Source organism: Amia ocellicauda, chromosome 11 (genome assembly GCF_036373705.1).
Source record: "Amia ocellicauda isolate fAmiCal2 chromosome 11, fAmiCal2.hap1, whole genome shotgun sequence".
NCBI lineage: Eukaryota > Metazoa > Chordata > Actinopteri > Amiiformes > Amiidae > Amia > Amia ocellicauda.
The window spans coordinates 29,189,079-29,216,595 of NC_089860.1; the positions used below are offsets into that span (position 1 = coordinate 29,189,079).

The 27,517-nt window shown below is 42.0% G+C and overlaps 2 protein-coding genes across 2 annotated transcripts in view; both read right to left on the minus strand.

The window, feature by feature from the left end:
- Window positions 1-16,641, minus strand: part of trit1 (tRNA isopentenyltransferase 1) — a 39,577-nt gene extending 22,936 nt beyond the window's left edge. Inside the window, exons 1-2 of the mRNA XM_066717327.1 lie at window positions 16,442-16,641; window positions 1,781-1,921 (exon numbers count right to left, since the gene is read on the minus strand). Of these exons, the coding sequence (XP_066573424.1) occupies window positions 1,781-1,921; window positions 16,442-16,600 (300 nt within the window). The 5' untranslated portion in view covers window positions 16,601-16,641. The remainder of the gene's footprint in view (window positions 1-1,780; window positions 1,922-16,441) is intronic.
- A 2,524-nt stretch (window positions 16,642-19,165) lies between these two features.
- Window positions 19,166-27,246, minus strand: myclb (MYCL proto-oncogene, bHLH transcription factor b). Its single transcript, XM_066717328.1, has 3 exons — window positions 26,754-27,246; window positions 25,547-26,168; window positions 19,166-22,247 (listed from the first exon to the last, which is right to left on the minus strand). The coding sequence occupies exons 2-3, from the start codon at window positions 26,103-26,105 to the stop codon at window positions 21,640-21,642; spliced, it is 1,167 nt and encodes a 388-aa protein (XP_066573425.1). The 5' UTR covers window positions 26,106-26,168; window positions 26,754-27,246; the 3' UTR covers window positions 19,166-21,639.
- Between the last annotated feature and the right edge of the window lie 271 nt (window positions 27,247-27,517).

Here is a 27,517-nt window from a genome sequence, read left to right on the forward strand (position 1 = left end):
TTGTGCTTGCAAACACTTTTAACCAACTTGTTTATAACATCTCTACGGCTCAACGTTCTGTAAAATAATAAACAAAGAAAGATCAGTGATAGATTTACAGATTGATAGAAAAGCCAAACTGACATGCAGGTGAGCATGGGCTGGTAGTGAAGTGAAAAACAGAAGGGAGGGTGTACTTTTCACCTAAGTGAAGCATACATGAAAAACACCATGAGGGAGAGGTACCAAGAGCTGGCAATTGAACCAAAGAAATTAAATCAAACTAGAGCACAAAATAATCCAACTTCAGTGCAACACAGCTGATTTAAAGCCTCACACATTTTGCAGTTTAAGAACTAACCTATCACCCCCCCCCCTCCCCCGAAACAAATAGGGGGCATATGCAGTTACAGCATGCAAAAAAAAAACACCCACAGGAACACCTACACCCACATGTTTTTAAAATCACTCTCCTCATCCTGTTCCTCATCTAAAGGAAGCCAGAAGTCAAAACAGTGGCCAGCAGGCAGTATCTCTGAGCACAGTTTATTCCCAGGTGTCGGCCCCTTCCACAACACGCACCCCCGCTTTACCCAAATTAACACACTACTGCACTCTGACACCCAGCCTTCTTCTCCACCTTGGTGAGGGAACAAAACCAGCCAGCACGCTCACGACTGGCAGCCCTGCAGACTCCGCCACTGAGACTGGCATGTGAAGCGAGGGCCGTGGTTCCGGCATTATCCTGCCCATTGACTGCCTTTCAATACCTCTGCACCTACAGAGCACAGAAAACCAGAGCCGGCCCAGCTGCTCCTATTCTTAGCTTGTCTTCTGCTCCAGTTGCTGCCAGGCGACTGATGTGCTGTGATACACACTCCTCCTGCAGGGATCCACAGGCTGCTGCGAGCCCCAGCCCTGGCTGTCAGACAGACTGCATGCACACCACCCTGCTATTACTGTAGCAGCCTCCCCTGTCTAATAATACATCCCTGCATGGATCAGTGCAGACACTCGCTCCCACCTCTGCAACTCCCTAAAAATAGGGACGTTTCATCATCCACCCCCCCCCCCCACTAACCTCCCTTCACCAAATGCTTATATAAGACTACTGCAAGATTTAAACACACTAGGCTGGCGAACACCTCATTAAGAATCCTAGCGATACTCAGCTGGGAACAGTGCAGTCTTTACAAATGTAAAGACCCCCAAGTGACCTCTGCCATCAGAGAAAAAAAAAACATACCGTGCCAGGTCCTAGCATTACAGCACTGTTTGCACTGCGTGTAATGTATTTTTGCACTATACAATCTGCTGCTACTAGTATGTTTGTTAACGCTTATTGCCACGTTGTCTTGAATAAAGCTGTCAGACAAAAGGTCAAGTGCAAAAGCAAGGGGAAGGGCAAAAGGAAGGGCAAGTGGAAGAGGAAGGAGAAGGAGGAAGAGGAGAACAACAACAACGACAATAGTCCTCTTGGCTTGAAACTTACAAGACTTCAAAGGGAATAATAAAAGAGAAAACTCAGACGTGCCTAAAGCAGCCAAGATTATGGCTCTCAGCAGGAAGACAAGGGAGGCAATGTTTCACCTTGGATTGTCAAGCCAGGCTTTAAAGGGTAGAGATGGAAGCAGAGTTTACAGTGCCAATCTCTATGCCAGGAAAACAATGCAGCAATACATTGAATAATTCAGCTCACCCAAGGGCTCACTGGCATGAGCATTAACAACTACAAAACAGCAAAACAAGCAGACTTGCACCGAGAGGCCTGGAGAGAGTGCATGTGGAGATGAAAGGATATGAGGGCGAGAGCCTTGTTCCTGAAGTCCACGACGGTGTAGCTGGAGACCAGGGGGTCCACAAAACTGATCATGTGGTGCCGGCATTGGGCCTGCTCCTGTGCCGTCACCTTGTTGGTGATGATGTCCAGGCCTCTGTACACCTACAGTACACAGCAGCATTATCAGCAAAGAGCAAGGCTGGCCCTGGACTCAAATAACAAGTCATTTTAGCTTTCCAGGAATAAGACACCCACTGTATTGCATTACCAGTTGTTTGATACTATTCGGGCTTCATAAGTGCTCTTGTTTCAGCAAGGAAATGTTCCAAGACTCCCATTGCACCATGTGATTAATCGGTTTTGTTGTTTTACAGTTCTACAGTTTTACAGAAGCTTCCGGCTCTTGTATGAACATCTGCACAGAAGTGCTAGGTATTTCGTGTTTGTTACCATTTATTTTTTTATTTTCTTACGCAGAACCTACACTGACAGACACGTGGAATTAGAAATATATCCAACACGTTGCTTTTCTGTATCGGCTGGCTCACTGCTTGCAAGAGGCTGCTGACCGCAAATCCTAAAATGCATGAAAACTGCCATGCAATTGGGAGATATACTCTTTCCCCCTGCGTGTAATTGAAGACAAAGGGTCACACTGGAGGAGACGGGTACAATAAAGCACATCACAGGTCTTTAGGAGCCCCTTGTCCAGTTAAGCTCCAGGTAACACCATCACCGCAGGCAAAAAACTGAAAAGGAAAAACAACACTTCTCTGCCACAGCATGACTGGTTTATATTTATTTTTTATTGCTCTCCTCCACATGCAATTACACTTTTACGTGCACAGGAAGAACAAGATTCAGAATATCTACTGAAAGGATGCCTTCAGCAATATTGCACAGGATTTTAAGGGCAAGTGGGTTAAGATTAATTTGGAACACTACCAACTACAACAACTAGAACATCATTTGCAAGGAATCACAAATTACTTCCTTATAAACTGAAGCAGCAAATTCACGCTGGTGGGAAACAGACGAAAAGGCTGACCACAGTAATGTGTTTATTTCCTGCATTTTTCAGTCCCGTCATTTCACTGATCAAAATATAAAACTTATTTCAGCACTTAACTACATATTAATGCAGAATTGAATACTGTACAGTTACAGTACTGTTCAATATTGGCTTCAGCGGCTTGAACTTGATCGATATTTCCTTCACAGGACAGGCTGCAGTGTTTTTCCATCCAAAAATCAAACCAGTTTTCATTTTTAATTTAATCGCAGTGAATTCAACAAATTAAGCATAAGTTTGAAATGTAGTATTGGATTCCAAAAGTTCAATTTCTAAGGCCGAAAAATGTTAGTGTTACATAGTATGTTGCCTTATTAACTGCGGTAGAACAGAAGGTGGGGTTGTGTTTTTTGGGCATGTGGACTCTGTGGGGACAATCTGAGGTGAGTGAATGTCTCGGATCTAAGTGGAATGCCCCATCAGTGACCTGTACCAGCCTGGTGCGCTGTAACCTCTATGTTGCGTGCCATTCCTGACAGGAAAATTCTGACATTTGAATTATTCAGGACCCCTGCAAGAAACCCCTACCAACACAAGGAAGAGGGGCACGGGATCAGAAAAAAAAAGAAAAGCAGCCTGTACAGGCAGCTAAAGAGCATTATCTCTTTCAAGCTACAGTAACCAGACAACAGAGAAGAAAGGCTATGGGATAAGAAAGAATGAAATGCGACATTAAATATATTTAGCTACTGCTTGATTGACAAGTTCTACATTTCATTCAACATAAGAGAACCAGTTTTATAGTCTGAATGTAGCTCAGTATTTTAGCTACATAAGAACCTACCTCAAGCTTCCACATAAAATTCTAGTTATTTCTCAATGCAAAAAAGAAGCCTGTCAAAGAAATGTATAGCTTCCTGTTATAAGTCTCTATACTGTAACTAGGCTTCTATTTACTATGGCTACCTTTTCCAATTATGACCTGATCAAATCACAGCTGTCATCTTGCAGGAGCTGTTCTCAAGCTTTTCAGATGTATTTGGTCCCATTATTATTATTATTACATGAATTATTTCATTCTCAAAATTATACTTGACATGGGAACACCGACTCCAATACTAGAATACAAAAAACAATACATTCAGATGGAAAGCAATGCAAAGCAATTTTTCAATCCAAACCGCATAATAAACACGTGGAGGGAGACGGGCAGAAACTGAGTGATGTCGTAGAGTTTCTTTTCCAACCCAGTAGGGTATTAAAAGCTACATTTTATGGCACAAGAGAGTGGACTAATTGGGCTCAGTAGAATTACATCTAGTGAACCAGACGACAACGTACTCGCCCTACGCAAGTTTTTAACATCAATAGAATCAAGCAAACGGTTTCATCTGCTCTTCTCCACTTTTTTCCGAGACATATTGCAGGCTTCATCTCCTGTACTGCAAGCAGGTCTGTGTGTGTGCGTGTCTCTCCAATGCAATTTCCCCAAATCTCCAAGGGCTTTCAAAGGGTCTTCAGCTGTTCGAGCCACAGCACACTAAGGTCGGTAAACGGCACGTGGAGATGTGGAATCCTGCCCCAAAGAAGACAATGTTGGATGTGTGATTTAAATCATCCTTTTGGTGACTGACAGGGTAACTCAATATCCAAGCAGCTGAACTCTTTCAGAAACGCAAGGGACCCGTTCAGTGAGTGGATTTTGAAGCACCCACCCTACAAACCAAGACTGAATATCTCCTTTTGACCAATAAATACATCATGAATAAAACTATTAATGCATGAACCAGACCAGATTGTTTCATTTAAGGGTTAGAGCATGTGTTTAATTCACTTAATCGTAGTTCTGGGATATTTGCAAGTTAAGAATAAATATTCTGTTAACAAATGTTTGGTGAACCCACCCCACCCCCTTCCATCTCACACCAGCCGTTTCATCTTTTCCCTATAGGGAACAAAAGGAAGAGCAGATTGCAACGCATTTGAATCAAATTATCACATCAATCTCATTTTAACTGTTCTACTGATTTCAAGTTAAAGTCTTGGAAGTCTTGGTAGGTATTTTATGACATAAATTCTACACACAAAAATAACTACAAATACAGCTGCAATCCATCAGAAATTAGCCCGTCAATCAAGCATGTCTATTGTGACAGTGGTGTTGCTGTTTCACGTGGACTGGATGAAAAAGATTTTAAAGTATCTGTGTTTTGGCTCTATGATACACGTTTGGTAGCAGAATCATTTTTGTTTGCATTTTTACAGTTTGCAGTATGACAATTCTGAACTCTCAAATTGATGTTAACGGCTGCAGTTTAACCATTAAAATATAACAAATCTCATTATGCAAACGGTTTTCCATCTGTACTTTTATTGAAATATTACAATCTAGAAAACATTTGTAAATAGTTCATTGTTCACATGGACACATTAGACCCCATATGCCTTTAAGACTACGAGATTTTTTTTGGAGTTCCTGTACAAACATGGTGATTGAATAGAGAGTACATAATATAGTTTAGGAAAATCAAATATAGCCAACAAGCACAAACATTTCACATTATCAACCCAAACTCAACCAAAGTATCAAAGAAATCGTATTACAAATGTGAAGTGAACTCAAACCTCTTAAAATATTTTAAGCTATAAGCTTATATTTTACTATAAGCTTAACAATCAGACCAATGCCTTTGTCCAGGAAGGCAGACATACATGCACAGTGCAAAGATGGCATATTCTTCAATACAATCCAACACCGGAAGATACAGTGGAGCAAAACACAGAAGTAACTTCAGGAAACACATCACCAGCTTCAGTTCCAACTCAGACAGGTGTGCCTTGTCCTTCCAGTGCTAAAACTTGCTTGTCTGAAAGAGGGGTAAAGGGAGTTGCTGTACCGGGGACATCAGAGCAGCGCGTGTCACATTTAAACAGCAGCTTTAAGGAATAGCTTCCCGACACGCTCACCATTGCTTGTGTTCAGGAATCCATCCCTTCCCACCTCCTCCCATCAAGCCTGTACCATTTACACACCGAGGGCTCCCCCTCATCTCCCTGTCCTGCTCTCTCTCTCTCTCTCTCTCTCTCTCTCTCACTCTCTCTCTCTCCCTCCATAGTGATCTTTTTTCTTCTCCTTCCCTCACACTGGAGCCTCATAATCCTCTACTGCTGGCACTGCATCTGGCATGTGGTAGGTGTGTGACAGTGCCATTACAGCAGGGCAGCACCTGACCCTACACCGTATCCTAAGCTGTTCTTTTGTCTATTATAACAGTCTTTCAATTATGTACGTTTGTCTTTTGTTACACCACTCTACAACATGTAACTTTAAACACCGAAAAACCTGTTTACATTTCTTAAATGCAGAATGAGAAGCCACTTAGCTGTGATAAAAGGAGCCAGCGAGATAATATTATTAATAATAATGATAGAGATATTAGCAGTAAGTAATGTTCTGGCTCCATACCGCACCAAGTGATTGGTGGGCCTGTTAAACCAGCATACATGAAACAGCAAGCTTAGGCACAGAGAGCAAGAGAGATTAGTGACAGAGAGGGAGAAAGAATTGTGAGAAAGGGAGAGGTGGATGAGCTGGGGGGTTGGGGGGGGTGATCGAGACCCTGCTAATTGGGGAGGCAGCCAGCAAAACTCAAGCATTCAGATGTTGTGAGCCACTTGAGACAGGCTGCTCTGTGAGCACAGCCCAACAGAGACCAAGTGAATAGCAATGAGACAACTGCGCAAGATTGATCTGCTTTCTGTACATCCGCAGATTCCCTCGACCGAACGAGTTCATTGTGAATTCATGAATAAGGCAGCGCTTCCTTTGCTCGTGATGCTGGGATCTCATTTATCAAGGACGTTTTTTGTTGTTGTTTCTAGGAGGAATAATACATTTAAAAATAATCAATTGGAAAAATGATAAATGTATGGCCTGCTCGCTGAAACTAAACATCTACATTCACTGCAGCACCAAACTAAACAAATCCCTCCACTGCCACCTTCGCTCTGAGGAAGACGGAAATTGAAAATTGAAACACTTTATATTAAAAAAATTTTAAAAAAAAAGGATCAGCAAAACACAGAAAAAAGTAAGAATCAAAATTCATAAAACAAAAAACAACTAAGCAAATATTTCTACTGTCTTGAAAAAATAAGTCTTCAGTTCCTCAAACAAGAAAGGAAAAAAGAAAAGAAAGAAAATCCATTAGCACATTGCTGTAGCACCAGCTCCTCTTTGTGCATCCAAGCCCACTTACTCACAATGCTCGGGATCTGCCATTGAGCCTGCTGCGCTGCTGCTGCCGCCGCTCAGGCAACACCCCAGACGGCAAGCCAGACAATAGGGCACTGTGTTCCCAGCAGCGCCTGCCCGCCCGCCCGCCCGCCTGCCTGCCAAGGCTGAGATATACTGTACCTCAGGCAGTGCGCGAGACAGCTGCCGCAGTCACTGAGAGGCAGCCTGTCCTTAGCGTGACCCACATCCCCACTCAGGATTCAGCACTCTGACCTGCTGAACAGCGCCATTCTTCCAGGCCACTGCAGAACCCCCCCCGCACCCCCCTTCCCCACTCCTACACCCACCCCTTTACTCACCCCCTCCTCTACTCCTTCTCCCTTCCCCGGCCTGCTCCTAACTAACTCCCATCTCTCTCGCTCTCCGGCACGCATTTGCTCTCTCTATCTTTCTCTCTCTCGTTCGTTCGCTCGCTTGCTCTCTCTCTCTCTCCTCCTCCTCCCCTCCTGTACCATCCTGTGGGAATCGCACTGTAAAACAAGGCTAATAAATCATTTATGAAGATTTTCTTTGTGGGTTTTTATTTATTTATTTATTTTTCCTATCGCGTGAGCTTCTCAAGTTCATTTTCAGAGCACTTACCGCCTCAGATCACCCTCATCCTCCTCCTCCCGTTTGCGCCCCACTCTTCTCTCGTACCTTTTTCATCTTTTCTGGGTTGGCCAAGTCATACAAGTCTCAACACACTCAGAATAATCTAGTAGACATGGGAGCTTTGTATTTTTTGTATCTCTCTTGTTCAGGTCCGGTGCTGGTCTGATCGATTAAAAAGAGTGTTCAGCTTGTTAAGGATAAAGGATCAATAAAACAGAAATCTCCAAGTTATTCATTTTAAAGGTCCAGATTTCCCCTTTTATCATCCAGGTGCAGAAATTACAATTTCAACTCTGCGTTAATGTCTAATAAAAAATTAAACATCTTGATTTGCACTTTGCGAGATATTTAATTTGGTATTTGGCGCAGAATTCACGTTGATTAATCGGAAAGGTATGAACAGTTATGTCCAATACAGAACATCTTCATTTTGTGGTTAAATTCTTAATTCTACATTCTTTAAACGTATGGTAATATTCTCTAGTTCTCCATGCTATACGTACAGTACATTTTGTTTCCCGGTGCAACTTACTTTATTGACATAGCCTTTACATTATCTAGGACACCCTACTACTGTGTGCATGCTTTGTACTTTTTACAATTCCTGGTATATTTATAATGGTTTTCTTTTTTTAATTGTGAGTCACCTCTGATAAGGGAAAGCATTATCCCGATTTTCATAGAAAAAATAATAATTATAACAATAGTATTAATTTCCATTGTCCATCTTTGTCCACAGATAGAACTGGGCTGCATTTCAGCACAGGAAATTAGTCTCAAACTCAGGAGGCTGTGACAGGCAGATCTTTAACCTGTAAAGGGAGGAGGCTTCCAGCAAACTAGGTCAAGACACCAAGAAAATAAACTAATGTTAGCATAAACAGCAGCAAAGCAGCCCTCGAATTTTTGCTGAGATAAGGGCAAAGGCTACTTAAAGCAATTGGCTAATGGTGTCTGCAACTTGTCTTTTATTCCGAGACAATGTGACCTCAGATTTATCAATGACCAATCTCACTTGCCTGTCTAACATCCAGAACAGGCCTTATGAAAAACAGTGCCTGCAAGAGTCACACAATGAGTCACCAGTCACGGCAGATGGCTAAACGCAATTGAATTTCCCTTCTTGTTAAATTGAATAAACCCTTTCAAGTAACATTAAAACAAAAGAAAAAACACACACACACACACAGACACACTCATGCGAACACTTTGGCTGAGGAAACACAATAAGGCCTGCCGTGTACATCGCAACTGTACACTGGCGCTAAACCACAAACACAGCTTGCTGGCGACTTTTGCGAGACAGCTGTCCGGCAATTGCATGCACTGTCGGGCTCTCCAAGGAAATTCTAGAATGTCTGCTGAATGCTTCCTTTCACATTGCAGGGACACAAATGGCCAAAAGCTCAACAGCAAATCAGATCTGCTGCGTTATTAATCAACAGTCAGCTTAACCTGTAGGCACAGACAGACAAAATAGGATGAAAATGTTCATTCTCTTCCCTGGTCTCTATACAAGACAAACCTCTGAATGCGTCGGAAATGTATAGTGTATAAGACTGATGCATCAACATTTTTTTCTGGTGTTACAACAACACTTGTGAATTCTGCTGTTTTCAATTAAATGCTGTCCCAGGGGAATCTCACAAAAACATTCTTATATTAGATGTTTTCAGATAAAATGTGCTAGGCCTACAGTAGGAGTTGTAGTTCCTAATTCGGAAGCCTTCTAACGGTTTAATCAGTCAAAAATAAAATGTGTGTGACTTTTAGCACTGGACAAATGAATAAAAAACAAATCCTGCCAGTCAAAAGATGAATATGTTCTCCATCATCAATTTCTAAGTAATTCTGCTGCTAGTTAAAGCTACCCTGGACCAGTGCTATTCTCCTTGTTGCCTGACCCATTAAATTACCCCCGAGAAACCTAGAACAGGGACCCCACACGATAGGGATACGCCAAGCAGCTCAAACTGCTTTTCTTCTCCACAGCCTTCCCAAGCTTAGTGGTGGCTCAAGTCCTGAGAAAAAGGAAAAAACAAGAAAGGGAAAACAAAACCCAGTCTTAAGTTCCTTTGCTAACCACGTGTGAAACCCGACCCACAGTATGATAATGACCTCCTTCCACTGCTGTCTGCTGAGGCACTACACACATCACACTCCCCCTACTACCAGCTTCACTGCCCCACAAATCTTGTTAAAGAAATGCAAAAAATAGAAAAGACCAGCTAGAGGCCTGGGCTGACTTCAGATATGTTCCAAAGATACTTCTTGTGAATTTGATTAGTGTAACCTAATTTACTGTACCAAAGTGACAGGCGGGGCCAGATTTCCTTAGGAGAGCCTTCTTGTCTTCAAGGACAAGAGAATGGGAATAAAGAAAACAGGTTTTCACATACAGGATTTCTTATTTTATTACAACCACTAAACGAATAATGGTCAAGTTGGACTCCTACATCCAAAGTACGACTCAAGTCATCAAGCCATGACTTGCTGCTTACTTTGCCTGGTCTGCAACAGTAAAGGAGGCTTCGAAGATAATCGAAAAGACACATTTCACTACAACAGCCACCATCAAAGAGAGTGACTTTGTGCCCACTTGCAATGTCTGTTTTTTTTTTTATCAAAGTATGTCAAATCCCAACATATCAGGTCTCTCAACCAGACTGAATATTTCCAAGACAATGGTATGGATCCTAATACAGCATTTTAATACCTTTTTCTGAACAACAACAATAATAACACCTACTATCTTTTTATTAGTGATTAACAATTCAAATACCTTTTCTAAAAATAGGAGAAAAATGCAAGACGTTCACTGTGCTAATATAAGACATGTCGATTTGATTTCGATTGCCTCGCCTTTGGTTTCTCTGGCCCGGCTGCACTAATGCCGAGACATTCCGTCAGGGTCAACGTTCCACAGAGAGCCCGAACAATGTGGGGAGAATGGGGCTTTGATCCCTGAGCCAGAGGGAGCTGGGAAAACAGCACAGAGGTGAGGCATGGAAACTGACCTCATAAAAGAGGCATTGCTGTCAGCTTCTCTTTCACACACATAAGCACACACACACACACACATACTATGTTCTGCAAGATGTGTGTTAAGACTTTGCCATTAAACTTTAATTCTTTTCATTAGAATAACACACCAAACAGGTTGAAATGGTCTTCAAGCTAATTATGGTTTTAATACAAATACAAATAAAAACATTTTAAGTGGGGAGTTAGGTTGTATTTGCTGGGTCTTTGTTTCCCCAAAATTAACTATGGGAATACTCCACTTAAGTAGTCTGAGCTACATTAAGGAGTTTAAAGAAACGCACTTCAAGAGGCAACACGATCAGGCCTGCCTGATGCCTAACAAAGCCTGGTATGACTTAAACTGCTATGGGACAGGAATTTCATGTCCTCTCTGCATTCCAAAGTAAGAGATCTCAATAGAACAAGCCCATTATCTCTCTCTCTCTCTCTCTCTCTCTCTCTCTCTCTCTCTCTCACAAAATCTACAATGCCTACAGCAACTGGCCACAGGGCAATATCCTTTCTAGATGATTCAGAAACAATTATAGAGTTCTTATTGCCGAGCACCTGATGGAAAGGCCTTTAGCCCCCCCAACCCTGTTTTTCATAACCCCAAACAGTCCTCCTCATCTGGCCCTGTAGACCTTTGTAATGCTGCATGTCCTCACTTACAACACAACGTACCTTTGCAAACAGTGCTAGAACACAAGTGAAATAAGCAGGTCAAACTACAGGATCCCAACCTGAGCACAAGAACTTGATAGCCTGGGTAGCCCAGATTCTATTCTTCAGAACTCAATCACTTCTCCATTATTTTTTACCTTTGCTGAACCTATTAATTTGAGCAATTCCAAAGGATTGGACACACCTTGAAAAGGAAAATAAAAAAATCAGTCAGTCATAAAACAAAGTTTGATTGACAACAAAGTTGATTTGTTAATGTATGACTTTTTACTGGATTAATACATTATTAAAAAAATGCACAGGTGTGAGATTAAATAACCATCTTCCGTTTCTGTTATGATAGCCAAGAATATCAGATGTTTGCCTCTCTGCTTGTTTCTCTTGAGTGATGGTGAGGCGGTGAGCTTTAGGATCGACAGTTTAGTTTAAAGCAAAAAGAAACTGCTACTTGATCAAGAGTTATCACCTTAAAGAGAACAGACAGAGAGCCCCACACATACCCGTCAAACTGATAACGCAATAAAATAAAAACAATGAATTTTAAAAGGTGAGTGTTTTGATATGGTAATGTTGGCACTTATTCTAAACAAAGATTAAAAGTTTAACTACAATTACAATGGAGATTTAAAATGTTCTTATTAATCATCTGAAAACGAAGCATAATTAACACCATTACACCAGTTCTCCAAGCCAGCCTAGCCATGTTAATTTGTTTGGCTCTCTCTGGTGTCAGTATTGCTTTGTCTCTTAAGTGTACAAGGACAACAAAAGATGAGAACTAATTCCATACAATCATACAATCAGAGGTAATAAAATATATATATGCACATTTTTCAAATTAGGTCTATTTATTTCTTGCTCACACATTATGCATCTCATGTAATTGTGAAACTGTCCTGCACAGCTATTTTCCAAGCGGTCACAGCGAGAGAAGTCTCTCAGCTTCATTAGACCTGTCATTGAGTGTCACCCGATGGCCACTCCTATCTGCCCCTGAAGGCTGTGAAACAAGGAGTGCGAAGAGATGGGGGGAGAGAGAGAGTAGAAAAGGAGACCTCCCTCACGTTCAGACCACAGCAAACCACAGGAGTCTATTCCCTCTACTGCCCTAAGAAATTACTTTTTCTCACGCACCTTTCTTGTTTGTTATGGGTCAAGTCAAATAATCTAGATTGCAACAAAAGTGTGGACGTGCTGATTTCACAGGGCAGCGTTCTGCTTCATACATAATCAGGCTTATCATCCTCATACATTCTCTGCTTCTGACATCACTGTGCGTGTGGGACCGTTACAAACGCAGATCCTGGTAGGTACAGAAAAAGAAAATCAGCAATTTCAAGTGTTTTGAGGGGGAATAAATAATAGTACAAAACTTCCAAACAGCAGTTACATTGCTTTGGGGATACGGCCGACACACTATGGGCCTGACAAAGATTCTGTGGAGAATAATTAACGTCAGTGGCATAAGTATCAGAATGCTACATGACCTACAAAGATATCCATATCTGATATCTGAGTTAATCAGAGGTATACATGTAGATTTTAGGAATGCAAGGTTTCAGAACAAAATACTGCTGTGCACTTTGTGAGTCCTAAAAGAAAGCAATGTGATTTGCATATGTGATGTATGGTATGACAAAGGTGCATTTTAGGTTGTGCAGCTATTAAAACAGTATGTTGCAATAAATGCAGCCTCACACCTCAGTTTTTGTTTCTTATTTTCAAATAAATAGTACAAATCAGGCTTTTTTTCCCACAGTCATGGCCTAAAGAAGGCTATGTCACTTTAGTTTTTTTCTCACAGAAAGAAGGTCAATGCAAGCTCCCAGAATGTACAGTGAGGGAAAAAAGTATTTGATCCCCTGCTGATTTTGTATGTTTGCCCACTGACAAAGAAATGATCAGTCTATAATTTTAATGGTAGGTGTATTTTAACAGTGAAAGACAGAATAACAGCAAAAAAATCCAGAAAAACGCATTTCAAAAAAGTTATAAATTGATTTGCATGTTAATGAGGGAAATAAGTATTTGATCCCCTATCAATCAGCAAGATTTCTGGTTCCCAGGTGTCTTTTATACAGGTAACGAGCTGAGATTAGGAGCACTCTCTTAAAGGGAGTGATCCTAATCTCAGCTCGTTACCTGTATAAAAGACACCTGTCCACAGAAGCAATCAATCAATCAGATTCCAAACTCTCCACCATGGCCAAGACCAAAGAGCTGTCCAAGGATGTCAGGGACAAGATTGTAGACCTACACAAGGCTGGAATGGGCTACAAGACCATCGCCAAGCAGCTTGGTGAGAAGGTGACAACAGTTGGTGCGATTATTCGCAAATGGAAGAAACACAAAATAACTGTCAGTCTCCCTCGGTCTGGGGCTCCATGCAAGATCTCATCTCGTGGAGTTTCAATGATCATGAGAACAGTGAGGAATCAGCCCAGAACTACACGGGAGGATCTTGTTAATGATCTCAAGGCAGCTGGGACCATAGTCACCAAGAAAACAATTGGTAACACACTACGCTGTGAAGGACTGAAATCCTGCAGCGCCCGCAAGGTCCCCCTGCTCAAGAAAGCACATGTACAGGCCCGTCTGAAGTTTGCCAACATCTGAATGATTCAGAGGAAAACTGGGTGAAAGTGTTGCGGTCAGATGAGACCAAAATCGAGCTCTTTGCTCTTTGGATCAACTCAACTCGTGTTTGGAGGAGGAGGAATGACCCCAAGAACACCATCCCCACCGTCAAACATGGAGGTGGAAACATTATGCTTTGGGGGTGTTTTTCTGCTAAGGGGACAGGACAACTGCACCGCATCAAAGGGACGATGGTCGGGGCCATGTACCGTCAAATCTTGGGTGAGAACCTCCTTCCCTCAGCCAGGGCATTGAAAATGGGTTGTGGATGGTATTCCAGCATGACAATGACCCAAAACACACAGCCAAGGCAACAAAGGAGTGGCTCAAGAAGAAGCACATTAAGGTCCTGGAGTGGCCTAGCCAGCCTCCAGACCTTAATCCCATAGAAAATCTGTGGAGGGAGCTGAAGGTTCGAGTTGCCAAACGTCAGCCTCAAAACCTTAATGACATGGAGAGGATCTGCAAAGAGGAGTGGGACAAAATCCCTCCTGAGACGTGTGCAAACCTGGTGGCCAACCTTCAAGAAACGTCTGACCTCTGTGATTGCCAACAAGGGTTTTGCCACCAAGTACTAAGTCAAAGGGGTCAAATACTTATTTCCCTCATTAACATGCAAATTAATTTATAACTTTTTTGAAATGCGTTTTTCTGTATTTTGTTGTTGTTATTCTGTCTCTCACTGCTAAAATACACCTACCATTAAAATTATAGACTGATCATTTCTTTGTCAGTGGGAAAACGTACAAAATCAGCAGGGGATCAAATAGTTTTTTCCCCCACTCTACCCTTTAAACCTTACCAAAACGATGTATTTTTCTTTCTTTTTGGTTTTGGTTATGTATATTATTTTCCATCCTCACTACCACCAACAACAAAATATGTTATTTTGATTAATTCTTCTGAAAGGGGTAACGGCACAACAAGAAGGGCATGCTATATCTCACACACACAGGGCATGATAGTAGACAACTTAAAAAACAAGTCTGACAGACTGCAACTATAAACTGAAAAAAACTGATGTCAGCATATAAACTGTGGACAAAACAACAACAAAATACATATAGAGCTATACTGACACATGGGAAAGTACCCTGGTGTCACCCTTTTCTATTCTCGGATTGTTATCAATGTTTTCCCATGTGCTTGCTCTGAAGAAACAGCAATCTCTACATTGCAATAGGACTTATTTTGTCTCACTTTACAATGTTTATCTCATCTGTGAATGTGCCATGTTCACAATAACAGTGCATCCAATAGGTCACCCTGTAGTTTGTTTATTTACAAGATTTTCTGCCTGCCACTGTGATTCCTTTAACCACTATTTCCACTGCATCCCATCCTGCTTTCCAGGATCAGGGCTTCTGCACTGGTGTCTGGGGTGAGGTGGTGAGGGAGGGCAGAGGGTTGAGGCGGGTGGGGGTCCAGACAATAGGCCTGTATGTCCAGGGATTTTCTGCCAGCACAAAAGCAAAGTGGACAAACAAGGGACCGACTCTATGTGCTTGTGAATTTCAGTGCTCAGCTGACTAGAAGATGAAGTAATTTCCGAAGAGCAGGAAGGAGACCATGCAGTTTCTCACACTGGACCAGTCTGTTCTGAACTGCGGAATTTATTACAGACAACTACATCTGGTCCTCCATGTTTAGAAGCCAGCCGTATTCGGTGCTGCCTAGTCAGCAACAATGAAGCCTTGTCTCCAGATGTAAACACATTATGAATTATTCAGAAACATAATATTTTGTACTATTACCCTTCATCCATCACATCTCAATAGCGAGCTACCGAAATGAGGTGCAAAGAGTGCTCAATGACGAAGCAGTCACTAACTATAAAAACGACTGCATTTGTTTTTTCACGCTGTTTCTTAAAATACCTTTTATGGAATCATGTAAAGTAACCGTTTGAAATATAAATGAACGATGCACGAAACCTAAAAACATCCCGCGAAACAATGGAAACTCATCTATATTTGATAACCACTATGACATGGCATGGCACATTTAAGTATTTGCCACTGTTACCTGATTCTATCAATTATTGTAAATCACCATAACGCGACAAAGCCTAAATACTGCAAACTGACAACACAGTGACAAATGACAGTACAAGTTTACAAGCATAGAGAAATATCACTGTACACCTAGAATTAATGTGCAACCTTTTTTTCGCATTAAGTATGTCTAAAAATCATAGCAGTACGTCGTTGCTGATACAAGATCGTTGTATACAATGTGCGTAAAACGGACGTGTGTAGGAACGCCCTGCAAACACCGCTGTCACAACAACACTGTACACCTTGTGTTTCCCAGCTCCTGCCTCTTGTGCTCAGGGGCTCGGCGCGCACGCTGTTCGGCCAGCTCTGCTAAGCGAGTCCCCGGCTTAAGAGGCCCCTCACGTGTCCCGCGTTGCCTGCTTTTGACAACTGCTTACCTGCATCGAATCGGCGCTTATTATCTCGCCTTGCATCCGTCGACCGATCTCAATAGCCAGTTTGGACTTGCCGGTGCCAGTTGCCCCGAGAATCACGACCAGGGGCGACAGGACGCTGCTCTGCACTGCGCGCTGCACGGCGAGCGAGGCGGCGGCCATGATGACAGCGCGAGCCAGGGGGGGCAGAGCGAGCGGTTACCAAGCGACGAAGAAGCCGTTGTCTTGGAAATTGGGACGGATGCTTCTGGTACTTGGAGTTTGAGCATCACTCCCCCCCTCAGTGAAATGCTTACATACATACATGCGTGCATACATGCATACATACATACATAGGCCACATAAAGGTGTGGTATGATCATTGTTCGAATTCGTGCTGCAGTTCTTGCAATTTCGTGTTGTGTCTCCTAAAACAGGTTATGGTTTTCTCTTTGCCTATGATTAATTAATACAATACTCACAGCAGTGAAATATGTTAATGATAATGACCTTACCTTCGGGCGCAACATTTATGTATGTGTATATGTATTTATGTATGTGAATATGTATGCATGCATGTATTTGTATATGTATGGATGCATGTATGTATGTATGTATGTATTCTTTTTTAGTGTTTTAAGTCATGCACAACCAAATACTCGCATAGTTTGTGATACTCAACAGTAGCCCACCATTCTACTCTCAACTTAAACACTAGCCTTTCGCATGTGTGCTTGGCGTTTCAACATGTCACACCTCGAGCAGCAACACTTTCAGCCGGTAGAACCAGCTCGGTTTCCATAGAAACCCATAGAGCCGAGCAGGGGACGTGGAAGATGCTGTTGCCATGGAGAAGAGAGCGGTCCACGGCGTGTCTCCGTGGAAACGCAGCGCAGTTCACACACCCACTCACACAGGTGCGTCTGTGAATGGGGATCATGTCATCATCCAGTCTAAGAATGACTCCAGATCAGTTTGTTTCTGACTGGTGGACTGGACATTACATGTCAAAAATATAAATAGCAGTTACATTCATTTTTGTTCATACCAGACTTAGATATTAAGATTTCCCGGCAGCATAAAATCATATCACACGTTCTTCTTGGAAAATATTACACTTATCTCCAATATCTCAATTGGGAATATACCTTATGCCATCCATGTTTGTTGTTTACATTATAAAATATAACAAAATACTTGAAATTATAATTAAAAAAATACATACATTCATACATACATACTTTTTTATCTGGAACCGAGGCAGGTTAGATAGCAAATCTATCAATCTCGCTATAACCACGATAGATAGATGAACAAAGGAAGCTATTAAATGGATCCCAAGAGATTAAAAAACATAGAAGACGACCACATAAGAGATAGGAAGATGGAATAAACTGAAGGCGTGAGATGGAGAAGGGAAGCTATAGATCTAATCACTGATCAGTGATGTGTGTTTGGTTGTCTCAGTTGTAGTCATCATGAGTGTGTGTAAATTGTTTTCCATTGGTGTTCTTCTGCTTGAAATATATTAATTACTGATAAGACGCTCCTTCACATAGGATGAACCTAAAACACACAACCTAGGCGTAAACTGTGCTGTTTGCACAGACTGAGAATCCCTATAGCCTATGCCAAGGTCTGCACCTGACATGTGTGTGATAGAGCGGGAGTCTGTAAGTACAGTCTGCATGTGACTGTACTTTTGCAAAATGATTATTGAAAATGTATTATATATGGCAGCATGGAAGTTAGTATCATAGATAAATATAAGCAGTTGTATTTCAATTTAGTTTTTGACTATTAGTAGGTAGGTCAGTAGCAGTAGTATATAAGCTGCTCCTCTGACTTATGACACGGACAGGCATGGAGTTATCATTCCTGCAAGTAGACTGACCCCACCCAGTGCAATATTTGACACAGTGCCATTTATTAGGTTCTTTTCATTTTTTAATGAGCGAAGGAAAGTAGGACAGAAGAGAAATGGGCAAAAGTATTTAAGTGTTTTGTTTTGTGTTCATTATTTATATATGAAGCCATTGTTTACTGTCTAGTCTATTACCCTAGAGAAGTCTATGGACATTGCCTGATTGTACTGCACTGTATTGTTCTGAAATACACATTTCAATATTACTGTAGATTGTATTTATTATACTGCATTTTACTACACTATATCATCTCACAAATACACTAATAATAGGTATCAAATAGAATAATTGTAGGAAGTATGGTATATGTAGCCCACAAACTGTGGCATGAATCAGTTACTGTCAGAATGTAATAATAATAATGGTCTTTTCTTTAACAACTTCTACATGTAAAACCCCTTCCACATCTACAGAGAAAATAGTCCAGTCAAAGGGTTTCATTTTATGTAACTTCCTTCCAATTCAGGTAAACTTTAAGGTAATGGGAAAAACTGCCAACAAGAAGATTTAAAAAGGTTTAAAATGTGTGCAGAAAGAAAAAGCCAAATACTAATATTGAAATTAAAATATGTATATAAAGAACTCTACTTTTTTTTTTTACCAAATCAAAGGTTTGGGGGCTAATATAAATGGTTATACTTCAAATCTGACACAAAAAAAAAAAGAGACTTTTTTTTAATATGCTGCTAAAAATCTGGAAATGTATAATACAAGTGAACATATTTGAGATGTTTGTTCATGTCCATTTTCTTATTTAGATGTTTCTTTTTCCACACCTTTACTCAAAGATCATTTTTAAAAGACCAGAAACAAAAAGACAATGTTTTAACCTGTTTTGAAACAATTTATTATTTTCGAATGATTTTTTTTAATTATTATTCTCATGAGGTACTGAACACAAAGTGCTAAACAAATTGAGGTTGCAGCCATTCTAGAATCAAATTAGCATTCCAAATGAAAAAAGAACAAGCTGACAGCACAGACTAATGATGGACCAAAATCCACAGAGATCAGTCATTCATAAAGCTCTTTTTTCCTTTTGTACACAATTAAAGAAAAGCGAGGTGGTATGTGCTGGAAAAAAGGGAAAGAGAAAAGATAAAGAAAATTGCATCGCTAATTCCTATGGCAAGCAGTCCCCACAGCAACACAAAGGAGAGTCAACTCACATAAACACAAGACCAGATCAAAAGGCAGGGAATGCAAAGGCTAAAACTTATTAAGTGACATGACCTCTGCCCACTGTTCAACTGAATAAAACCAGCCTGTTAAAAAAAGACTGTGGGCATTGGGGTTTCTAAAACAAGACATCTCTTTCAGTCTCTTCTAAAAAGATCACCAGCATTTAAAGTTCCCTTTATACCAGCAGATGGTATTCTAATCAGTTCCTCACACACACCCCCACCCACCTCCCACCCCACCACTAAGAAATCATGGGGGGGAAAGGTGCAATTTATTTAATCTATTGGAAGGAAGAATTCTGATTGGTTGTAAGGGTTGTTGTAAGCTTTGACATGTATACCTCAAAGCTTCCCTTGGCGATAAAAAAAAAAACAGAATATAAAATGTTTTAGGAATGTATTGGGACGTTAGTGGATTCCTCCCCCTTTGCCTTTGAAACCTAATTAAATTGCACAATGAACACATCCTTAGAAAGTTCCTCCACCAATCTGCCAGGGTTGGTTATAAAAACAAAAACAAAAACAAAAGAAAAAAAAAACTATTAATAAAATCTATTAGTGTCACTCTCTCTCAGTCTGTGCAAGCATGCACTATAGGTATCGATTTCTCCTGATGCAAGTATGGTTGAAAGAAACCAATATTTCCAAGCACAAACCACCGGTATATTCTACATTATATAACCTTAAAAAAAATAAACAAAACAAGAGTCTCCAGCTTTCACAAACAGAAAATTGTAGGAAAATATAGTATAAAATTTTGCTTTGTTTTCAGATACTGTATATAAAATCAACAAACAAACAAAAAGTACAGGCAGTGAAAACAGTATCACAAAGTGACTAGTGTGGTTAAAGTGAAATACAGTAGTGTTATTTTATTTAATTTTTTTTTTTTTTTTTTTTTTAACAAAAATAGAAGCTCTGAAATATACTTAGAGAGCCTGACAGGTCCACTCTAAGTTTGAGAACGCAAGAAAAACATACAAACAAAAAGTCCTTCAACAAAAAGTTTTGATTTTGGTTCTTGAACTGAAGTACAATTATTTACAGTAGATATGAATCTATACAGCAGGATCATTCACAGCTATGTACAATTATCCACAAACACACCAAGGTCTATTTACACAGCAAGGCTGGACTAAGCACTGTCCCAGGGATGCATTGATGGGAAAATACCAAGATATCAACCAGTTATTTTCAATAAAAATCGGATTTCAAAAATGGGATGTATATGAAATTTGAGGACTCTCTTAGTCTGGCTCCTTAAAATACAAGTTTCATTCACATCATAAACTAATTTATGCAGCCCTCAATAGGAATTCTATTTCAGATATTATTCCTAACAGAAATCCAGGCATTTGCTTTCAAAGGATCGAGAGTAATGCAGTAAAGCTACACAAATCAGACTCAATTCCTTATCATATCCATTTTCCACCCATTACCTTTACCCAAACTAAAGTGACAATTAAAAATTAGTTTTGCGATCAGGCTGGACTATCTTATTGGTATTTTTTCTACAATACACTTTACAATTTTCCTCTTGCAAAAGCTCAATTAAGAACCAATATCTGGTTACTAGAAATACTGAAAGTGGAGACTATTTTCAATGTCTTTTGTGTGGTTCTATAGGTGTGTAGGTTGCAAGAAAGTAAAAACTTTTCAATGACATGCTAAGTTGGCAACAAAAACATTTCACTCCCAGAATACACAGGACATCTGAAATAATTATTCTGTATAGAAGAATGCTATGATACACCAAGGGGCAACAATGTATTGAATGGAAGAGATGCAACTTATTTCCAAAGCTGGCACTTGTCCTCCCCAACCCAGGCTTAACTATGGGATTTAAAGTTTCAATTCAATGCGAACCACAGTGTCATTCCTGTCCCTTCAGATGACCGCCTTGTCATCAGTCTGAAGCGAATGTGCAAAGAAAGAAAAGCAATAAATCATACCAGAAGGGTCTTTGAGATCACCCCCACAAACCCCCTGCCCCCTCCTCCAAAACACACACCTTCCATCTATGCAAAAGGCAAGTCAAGATTCTCTGTGTTCATCAATGTCTATTGTTTTACATTTTGTTCTTTCGTTTGTTTGTCCTTTGAGTTTTTTTTTTTTTTTAAGATCGCTTCAATTCAGCCAGTTTCCGTAAGAGCTGCTGCTGCCTGGACTTGAGCTGTTTCCTCTCCTGGGTCTTGTGTTTGTCACTAGCATGCAGGAGGCGAAGGTACTCAGTGGCTTTGGTGAGTATTACCACTTTGGGGGTCTTTGGGCAGTCCACCAGGCCGGGAATCTCATCCCGCAGCGCCAGGAAGCGGGAGCGCAGATCATTGCGCCTCTTGCGCTCCAGATAGTTGTGGGTCTTCCGTTTGTCCGTGTCCTCGGTGTCTGAGCTCTGCGGGCTCCCAGGCATGGTCTCGGGACTGTGCTGGGGTGAGAAGGAGGGCTTCTCAGGGGAGGGGGTAGGGGCAGGAGAAGGTGGCAGAAGCAGCGGCTCTGGGGAAGGCTCCCGTTTGATTCTCTTGGCCACTGGGGGATCATCCTCAGGGAGGGTGTCTGGAGAGGGAGCGGCGTAGTTGTGTTGCTGCTGGTGGATGGAGATGTGGAAGCGCTTCATGCAGGGGTCGTGGGGGTCGGCCCGTACCGTGATGGTCACCGGTTTGCGTCCGTTCATCAGGTGTTTGTTCTGCTTACTCTCCACTGTCACCACATCGATCTCTTCGTCCTCTGCAGGGCAAGAACGCAACACACCTTGGTTAACACAAAACTGCATCGCTTTTATTTTAATAAATTAATTTAAAAAAAACACATGGCACTGATACAGCTTCAGGGTTCGACAAGAAAATAAAATAAAGACAGATGGTAGCGGAAGATTATCTCAGGACAAAATCAGCAGCCAGTGATGGGAAAGCAGCCCCATATTGAGATTCTCATAAGCCCTCCCTCACAATTCACACTGATCGACATCACTGACTGACTGAATCCAATCAGGTTTTACAAAGTGTTGAATGTTTTAATGCAGTGTGCACCTGGAGTGTAACGATCTAATGCCAAGTGTTCAACAAACATGAATCCCACACCTTAGCACACCTTTAATAGCTAAATGAATGTGCCTAAACCTGTTACAGGTACAATTAGTTTGCAGACTGAAACTGCTGGTTACATAGTCTGAGATTGTGCACTGCAAGCATGAAGAAACAAGAAGGTACTTTTTATTATTAATCTTGAATCTAGTTTTAGTCATTCTTTCTATTGAGCTTCGTTTCCATATGACTTTCCCGGTTTTGTGGGAGGCACATTATTGTACTTTCAGCAAACTCCACAAAGAACAGCTAAACCGTTTTGCCTCAGGCCATAACCCATCAAGAAGCAATGTTCAGGAGTTCATAAAAGTCAGTAGAGCTGAAGACAATTTTCTTTTCCAGAACAAGGTATGTGTCTGTGCATTTTTTTGGTGGTGGTTATGTATATTTGTGTATGGGGGGGTCCAATAAAGTTTTTATTGTTTAGATTAAATTTCTCTTTATAAACTAATATACTTAAAGTTAATTCTAATGCATTTCGCTTATTTTTCGAATACACTGGTACTTTAAAAAGCAGAGTATGAACAGATCACACTTGTACAGGATACAGTGCATGGTTTTATTGGGTTCTGCTAAGGGAATTACAATGCATCTCCCGTTGTGAGATCGTTTGCATGCCTTCAGCATCAGCAACAACAAAAGAAGGATGCCTTGCGATTCAACGATGCGCCCAGGCAGGGGAACAGATAAAGGACTTGGAAAGCAGACACTGGATCTGTCCGAGCAGCCGCAGCTTTCCATGTTGGCCGGGAAACGTGCAACGGAATCCACGCTTTTGTTGCTCAGCGGCGATGGGGTTAATCTGAATTTGAAGCGAGGTGAGCGGCCGAGCGAGGGGTGGGGCCCGGGGCGCTTTTGTTGCCGCTGAATAGCTTTCCTCGTCCCGGCTGACGCGCCACTTTCACGGGCTATAAATCAGAAAGGATCGGATCGCCCCGCCCAAGGGCTTCCCTGCTTGAATCAAAGTGCGGGTTTCAAAGGGAAAGAGGGAGCACGGAGCGGGGGAGAGGGGTGGCTGCAAAATAACCCATTCCTCCCCTCTGCCAATCGCATTTTGAAGACGGCGATATGCATGGGTTTAATCACCCGAAATGACCAGAATAATTCACATCTACTTTCTCGGCCCCCTGACCCCCTCCCCTATCTTCATCACTTTGCAAGACGCTACAAACCATGTTATATAGTTGCTACTCTCCAAATATATAAAAAACACCCATTGTCTAATATAAGTGCCATTTAAAAAGTATTAGTTCAATTATTTATTATTGTGAGGCTTAGTTTTGCTTTTAAGTATTTGTGATGAATACGATATCCTAAAAAAATGCATCACTTAAGACGATTTCAACCGTTAGTATACATTACAAAATACGAACAAAGGATCTTTTAAGTGTCAGCCTTCGACCACAAAACTAAGCTACTTTTCAAACTTAAGAACAAACGGGAATCGTGGGTAACTGTCGACATGTGGCATCAACTTACTGCTTCTCTCTACAATGCACATGTTGTGTTATGTGTCCATTTAAAAACTAGTTCACCGAGTTCAACCGCTCAGTCCCGAAGAAACCCACGCTGCGACGCACCATTTCAGACCCGCCTCCCCGCTGCTCCGATTGGCCGCCAATGACTTTCACAACGTTCTATCCGAAGACTCTGTCCTGCTATTGGCTGGATTTCGTGACCGCGACTCTTCTCGCCCCGCCCATTAGAACGGAAAAACAATCCCGTCTATTGTTGCGCCAGTTCTGGAATTTTAAGAACGACGGTGCAGCAGATCTCCACTAATGACATTCCGCACATAAATTACAATATAAAGCACCGCGACTTGTCCACAAAGAGAGCACAACCACCGTGTTTTTATCGTTGCTTCAGAACTCCTTCAACCAACATAACTAACAGTTCAATCAGTATTTGTGCTTTGCAGTATGCATGAAGTTAGTAATGATCCCAATCATAATACTAATTATGTCAATGAAAATAAGTCGTAGAAAGTTGCCATCCATATAATAAGAGGTTTGTTGATAACACGAATAGTTTGAAGTGGTGTACAGGGGGTGATTTGGCGCTCAGTGCAGAAATTCTTAACATTTCTGTCATCTCTCACCCCAGCAAAAAGAGCCGAGCAGCGAGATCCCTGGGCTACTCTTTCAGGTCATGTGTTTAGCTAGATCCATTATGCAATTCCTGCTCTCATACTTTGCTTCCTGTCATCTGCGAGACCGTGGTGTTTTATTCATGCATTAACTGATGACACTCGGTCTGCTAGTGCTTTGGTGCATTTCTCTCTCTCTCAACCTCCCTACTGCGCATGCTCTATGGAGCACAACGCGTTTCGAAATCTGCATGGGATATAGTTGTATAAAAACAGATGTGCCGGGCGGGGCAAACTGAGCTATTGTATCACAGCGACCCGAAACAATAGCAATTGCAAGTTGAAAGGGGCAGACTTATGGCAGCAAACAAATAATAAGCGGTGCACTACACCAACAGCTTAATAAACCCCAGTGCGTGTTTCAAGGAACGCAACTGATCTTGTGTAGAGTTCAGCATAATTATTTAAAAGCTCCTTTAGGAGTGAATGTATTCCATTGTGAAAAGTTAGTGACCCAACTCATGAACTAAACTATCACCTTATTTTAAGAAGCACATGTTACAGAATGAGAACTTGTATATGTTTTTTGTAGTTGCTGTTGTACAAGTCTTTATACTTGAAAGAAAACAGTCGTGTGTCATGATACTGTGACTGGTGTTTTAAAACTTATGTTTTTTTTTTTTAATGAATATTACACATTCAAGATAAAATGTGACCACCACTACAACAACTATGAGACGGATGTTTAAGTTTGTGCGTGTTTCCCCAATCCCCGGACAAAGTCCTAGTGGTCCATCATGCCCACACACAGTTACGCAGTTCCTTTAAATGCTATTGCAAGGGAGAGGTCTTACCAGAATCCGTGCGGGACTCGGATCCTGAAGATGCCTGTTTTTTACAACCACTATTGAACGGATAAGTGAGCACCGCAGCTGGGTCCACGCAATCCGTAGCCGAGCTGTTGAGAATGGACGTATCCAGGGGGCAGGGCTGGGGCTTGGCACTGGCAGTCTGGCCCGGGTGCGGCGATCTGACCTGCGCCGAACCGGACAGCCGCTCGTTGACCACTTTCTCCAGCCGCTGGCTCGCCGAGAAGCCGCTCCACATGCAGTCCTGGATGATGATGGAGCTCAGGTTGCCGAAAATCTCCTCGGTGTCAATTTTGTACTGTCCCTCCTGCTCCTCGTCCTGCCCCAAGAACTGGGAAACCCACTCGAGTTTGTCGATGGACCGGATCGGGGACATGGGCGGGGTGGGCACCAGCTCGAATTTCTTCCAGATGTCCTCGCTGGGTGCCGTGGACTTGTAGAAATCCTCCTCCGAGTCGTGGTCATCGTAGAAATAGTGCTGGTACCGGTCGTACTCCATCTCCCAGTTTTCATACCGAGGCGCGCTTGAATTAATCCCAGGCATTGGTGGCTGCGGGGTTATTGGGGGTCGGGGTGGGGGGGCTCGGATAGGACACTGTCTCCCAATCTGCGAAGAAATGCACAGGTAAGAAGGAGAGCAAACATGAGCAGCAGTGACACACAGAGATGCGTCTCAAAAATGCATACCTGTATGCAGTCCATGCTCAAGTAACGACAATAAGGATACAAAATAACTAATCAACAATTTCCCAGTAGCTAACTGTAATATACCGCTGCTAAACTGTCCTTTGCAAAACCCTCCATCACTCCTTAGAATTGCACTGAGAGATACCTCCCTGCAGACACCGGCAGATTAAATAAGATTAGGGACGTTAAAATCACATATAGGTTAAAGGGGGGTGTGGGGGGAGAGAAAGAACAAAGCGAATTAACACGATGGATATCTTACTGCATACAATGTGCCTTCACTTACTGGAGTATAAATCTGTAGGTTTCGCAATGTATTACATAATAAAGCAACATTGTAATGCACGGCGGTAGCTAGAGCTTCAATCTCAACTGCACCGGCACTCACTTCCTTTGGTAATGTGCATTTAGCAGGGTCAGAGCAAAGTATTTTTAACAGCTATTACGCTCTGAGGCTCCTCGCATGCATAGCAGGGCCAGGCAATCAAAATAAAGCAACACTCACCTGTGATAACTGCTCAAACGAATAATTGCAAGTGTGCCAAATCCGATCAAAAATAAAAAGCACGCACGCACGCACGCACAAAAACCCTGCAAATTAAAACACCGGTGTGATGGCAGTGGGAGAGAGACCCTTCCCATGCACACTTCCTTCTTCCGTGGAAACGGTGAAAGCGTGTGCAACGTACAGTTCTCCCAGAAGCCGGAAAAATGAGCACAACAATTAAAAGCGTTTTCCTGTATTCTTCATAAAAAGAGATCTGAACCAGTCTCTGAACACTTCCTGCAGGCAGAAACTTTGAGCTACCACCTCTCTCCGAGTTGCAATTTTGCGTGGCAGATGATGCGACAGCTCCCTATTAGAGAGTTAATTAACCTTTGCATCGAGCTCAGATCCTAATCCCGGGCAGCGGGACAGTGGGGTGCACGGCCGGGTTGTGCGAGCAGCCCGCGGTTCAGGCAGCAGCTCGGGAAAGCTGTGAGCTGTTAAAAGGACTGCAGCGCTATATTAGCCGGGGATCCGGGAGAGAGACGGGCTCATTAGCATAAAGGCGGGTAATATCGGTGTGGACACGCCCACCCCTTAAAGGTACAGTCGTGTGACAAAGGCGCAGCTACTATGTACCGCAGATGAAGCGCCAGCTGTAGTTTGACGCGCAGAAAGGTAGCAGCTGGTTGTATCAGAGAGTTTCTGGTGAACACATTGTCTTTAATTAGCAACTCAACTATTCACATTTGTGGGCTACAAAAGGTAGCAGTTTGACGTTC